We start from the raw sequence: 4914 nt of genomic DNA, 5'->3' as shown, positions 1-4914 counted from the left end.
ACAGGTCACAGATAATTATTGGGAAGCAATTAGAAGATTCACGTTTGCCATTAAAGGTGACCCAACATATACGAGGTGAAATGAAATTATATGGATGTTTGCATTTACATAAAAGTTAAATCATATCTTTGGGTGCAACAGCCATGTTTTTAAATTGACACTTTTTTCCACACATTTCATCCATAGCGTGTTTAGACAACTGTTGTTTTGCTGTTGATTCCCTTCTCTTTGTATTTAAATAAACTGATCTTATCGTTTTAGAAAAAAAAATCATGTTTAGTCTTAAACTTATAGAATTCTGTAGACCACTCACCAAGAACTTCAATGGAAGTTTCCTAATCCAAGTTTTACTCGCTTTCACACAGTATTTGTAGGCATACATATACAGTGAGACTATAGTAATAGTAATAACAACTTTATTTGTCTCTTCGATTACAGAAGAGTATATTCCAAATAAAAATACAAGAATAAAAGAATATTCCAAATAAAAGACAGGATATAGCGACAAAACAACAGTTGTTAAAACCTGCCTGCAGTTAAAAGCATATTTACTTTTAATTGGAAGAAAATAAGCGTGGCCGCTACACCTATCAGACAAACAAAGCATTTATGTTTAAGCATTACAATAACAGTTTAAATAAAAGTAATTCTTATATTATTTCAGGTCTTATGTTTGTCGATCTGATGCTTTTGCCCGTATAAATGATTATCAATCTGCTGTCCGTGACATTACAAGAGCCATCCACCTTCAACCAACGGAACGTCATTTATATCTCAGACGTGGAAAACTCCTTTTGCAGCTGAGGAAACTTAAACTTGCTGCATTCTGTGTAAGGCATATTGCTACACTGGAAAAGGTAGTTCTTTAATAATTTTATTGTATAAAAAAGTTTGGTTGCAATTATTTTCAAACTTTTATAGGTCCAATTGTGTAAAATTATCTTAAAACATTTTTAATGGCTATAAATAAATACGATTATTCTGTTAGTTCTGCTACCAGGCAGAGTATAATTAATGTATTAGTGTCTTATTTGGTATAAAAACGTAGTGTATTCCCTGATGAAGTCTCGCCATATGGCAGACAAACATTAAAAATACACTTCGTTTTTATACCAGATGAGCCACTAATACATTAAATACCATTATGCTCAAAAACATTTTTGACTTTTTTTTCCAAATCTTTCCTTCTTTATTTTTTAAAAATGTCTTTCATCTTACTTTTTCGAACCACAGGGGTTTGTTTCCACCTCACCCACCCAACAAGCTGTCGTTCAATCTTTCCTTGGCAACCACACGGCAGCAGTAGAGAGTCTTAGTTCAGCATGTAGATTAAAACCGAAGCCTCATATGTACGTCTTGCTGTCTAAGACACTTATGAAGGGAAAGAGATATAAAGTAAGTAATAAAGTTACCTAAACATGGATGTTGGGGTAATTGGCCAGCTTTGGACTAAAATTTCCTCACTGTACAACCTCACCCATATAGAAATCTATGTGAAGGCTAACGGTTATAATCACCCACATAGTAACATACTCGGTAACTCGTAAGCTGGCACAAGTGTATGAACACTCGTGTTTTAACGACCATTGTTTTTCGCCATGTTTTAACGACTGTTCGCAAAGATAAATCAATTTATTTATTTATTTGTAGTTTCTGTCTGTAACAATATAGGGTGTAATAATGTATTTAAAATTGGAGGGTAGGATGGCTTTCAATTACAGACTGTCATATTGACCCCAAAACAGGAAACAAACAACGTTTTATATACTTTTTACCCTTTGAACTTAATATATATTCGTAAAAAAAACATTTATTAACAAACCATAAAAATCATTGAATTTCCTTTGGAAACTAAAAAAGTTGGATGATACTTTTTCTTTTCCCATGCATTGTCACACTACCAATTATTTTTACTCCCGCAGTTCGATTTTACACAATTTTTTCAGAGAAGCCTATTCGTGTTTTAAACTACGGTGGTACCTTTAGAACGTATTTAAACATTTCTATACTTTTTGCTTTCACAAATTTTGATGCTGTAACCTGGTTAATTTAATTTATTTCTAACGCTTTATTTTCAGGAAGCAATAACTAACTTGAAAAATGCATTGGAACTTTCAACCTTGTACACATATGGAGCGACCACCAGCACTGCAAATGAAGCACCACCGGAGGCAGCAGAGATTCATTTCCTATTAGGACAATGTTACACCGAACAGTTGCAACACACGGAAGCATTACAAGCTTATAATCAAGCTCTTAAAGTGAGGTTTTGTGTTTAGCCTTTCTGTGTATAAAAACTCTGTATACAGACGAAGCTTATATTTGTATGTATGGCTGCATGCTGATGTGCAATTTTTTAAGTGATTCAAGTTATGGACTTATAACTTCAGCATATACAGTTAAAAGCTGAATATTGTAACCTCCAGTTAATGTGGCTTTTTGGCAAGTCACAGTAATGGCTTAAAGTCAGCAACCGAATAGTTAGAGGCTATCTGTAAACTGTATAAAGCAAGCACTGACCAAAGGTGTTTGTAGCTGGTATTTTTTTCTGTATGGATGAGGACCTCAGTGTGGCCTGCCAAGGGACTTGAATATATGTCATGGTTTTCCCATTAACCCCAAGCTATCATGCATAATGAACAATAATACACATTAATACTTTCATTAATATCATAGCACAATAACATATAGGTGTTATTACCAGACCAATATTTCCTCCACATCAATGTTTTCCAACCTTTTGGGTTGGCGACCCTTTATTTGTTTTTAAGTATTGTCCGACCAATTTTTTTATAAGATTTTAAACACCCTCCAACAAAATCACAGAGCCCATGAATTTCGCTAGTAATGTGTTTGGTAGGCCTCCCAACAAAATCAATGGTCGCAAATTCCTCAACCTCTCGACCTAAGGGGTCGCGACCCCCAGGTTGGGAACCACTGCTATACACTATGCTCAATAAACGATAATAATATAAATGAAATGATATAGACAAAACAACAGCTAGTAAAACACACTTACAGTTAAAAACAAATTCACATTTAATTGGAAGAAAATAAGCGTGATTGCTACACCAATCAGACAAACAAACCATTTATGTTTAATTACCACAATAACAGTTTAAATAAAAGTAATTCTTATATTATTTCAGGTCTTATGTTTTTCGTTCTGAATATATAAATCTTTATTAATTTTATCACTTAGTATTAATAACTTATGGGTCCAACATACAGGTAAACCCTGAGTTAGCAGAAGCATACTACCAGCGTGGTTTGTGTCGGTTAAAACTCGATCATTCAAAAGGAATCCAAGATTTGAATCGAGCACTTGCCCTTCAACCTTTATTATTTGAAGCTTATCTTAGCAGAGCGGCTTACTATAGTACTAAGGAGAGGTACAGTAAGGTAGGTGAACAAATTAAGTAACTTTTTGGATGAACAAAGTTAATTTTTCTACAAGACCTTGACCCAAAAATTCTTTTGGTCTTTTTTGAGAACTAAAAAAAATCTTCGAAAATAATAAGTTTTGAAAAAAAAACAATTTTATTTAGAAACATGCCCAATTTTCACTGGTTCTTTTCTCTGTATAATAACACTCCTGGATCTGATTGATTTTAGGTGTATAGTCGCTTTCAATACCAGTGTGTAGTTAGATAATAAGGTATCTTTAATTTGTTTTAACGATAAACTTTTTTTCTCAAAAGTTTCTTATAAAAATTTTTAAAACATTTGTTTCTTTGTAGTAACCTGTTTATAATATTATTGACTAAATATTTGTAGCAATTATTGTTTTATTTTTTTCAGGCAATATTAAATTGCAACGAAGCATTACGTCTTCGTCCTAAAAGTGTTCGTGCGTTATTATGTCGTGGTGGCCTCAAGTTTCGGATCAGCGCTTACCGTCATGCTCTGACGGACCTCTCTGCTGCCATCGAGTTAGACAAGCAGTGCTCATTTGCATATTACAACAGAGCTGTCGTGCTGCAAGCAATGGAGAGATACCCACAAGCACTAATGGTATAAAATACTATTTTAAACTCAGAACAACCTAGTGGTTACTAATGGGTTGTCCAAATTATTAGCCATACATAAAAAAAATAATAATAATATTCATCCACAAAGTAACATAAAGGTAACTCGTAAGCTGGCTTGAGTTGTATGAAACAGAACACCTGTGCTATAACAACTGTTATTTTCCATCCACAGAAAATAATACAAGTTACATTCATATTCAACATCTGTTCTGGCCCATATATTTCGCAAAGCAATATTGGTTTTGTGTAATTAATGCATTAGACATCACAAAAAAAACAACCACACACATTAAATGGTGGGAGTTTTATGAAATTGGACACGGATGTTATAGCGACTTTGTTGCACAACCATCAACCATATGAGGATAAACAATTGACATTCATTTAATTATTTACAAAAACTTAGACTACAAGAAATTATAGTTTGCTGATAATGTAACTTACTTTATCCCCGCGTGGCCGGAAAACGACAGTCGTTATAACACGGGTGTTCATACACCTCGTACCAGCTTAGGAGTTGCCATGTATATATTACTTTGTGGGTCATTTTTTTTATATATGTCTGATAATTTGGACAACCCATCAGTGACCACTGGGTTGGAGCAATTGCCGTTAAGTGTCTTGCCCAAGGTTACATACTCCCACAATGGTAGTTTATTTTCATATCTCCAATGATTTTAAATTTTTCAATATGTTGTTTCTTCAGGATTACAGCATCGTGCTCGTGCTCACTGACGCAGATAAAAACTCGGATTCAAAGTCACTTCGGCTCCGAGTTTTTGTGAACCGAGCTCTTCTTTACCTGAAGAGCAATCTAAGAGATGCGAGAAATGCAGCTCTTGATCTTGAAGAGGCGACTCTTCTTAATCCAAAAGACACTTGT

At 34.1% G+C, this 4914-nt stretch overlaps 1 protein-coding gene across 1 annotated transcript in view; it reads left to right on the top strand.

Moving 5' to 3' along the window:
- The window catches only part of LOC100175887, a 23362-nt gene that overhangs the window by 16102 nt on the left and 2346 nt on the right, over positions 1 to 4914 (top strand). The window contains exons 24-29 of the mRNA XM_009861731.2: positions 665 to 857; positions 1234 to 1395; positions 2079 to 2261; positions 3232 to 3402; positions 3802 to 4014; positions 4738 to 4912. Coding sequence (XP_009860033.2) covers positions 665 to 857; positions 1234 to 1395; positions 2079 to 2261; positions 3232 to 3402; positions 3802 to 4014; positions 4738 to 4912 — 1097 coding nt within the window. The remainder of the gene's footprint in view (positions 1 to 664; positions 858 to 1233; positions 1396 to 2078; positions 2262 to 3231; positions 3403 to 3801; positions 4015 to 4737; positions 4913 to 4914) is intronic.

This window comes from Ciona intestinalis, chromosome 10 (assembly GCF_000224145.3).
Source record: "Ciona intestinalis chromosome 10, KH, whole genome shotgun sequence".
Taxonomy (NCBI): domain Eukaryota; kingdom Metazoa; phylum Chordata; class Ascidiacea; order Phlebobranchia; family Cionidae; genus Ciona; species Ciona intestinalis.
The sequence above is the reverse complement of the archived record's forward strand: the minus strand, read 5'-3'. Positions and strand labels throughout refer to the sequence as shown.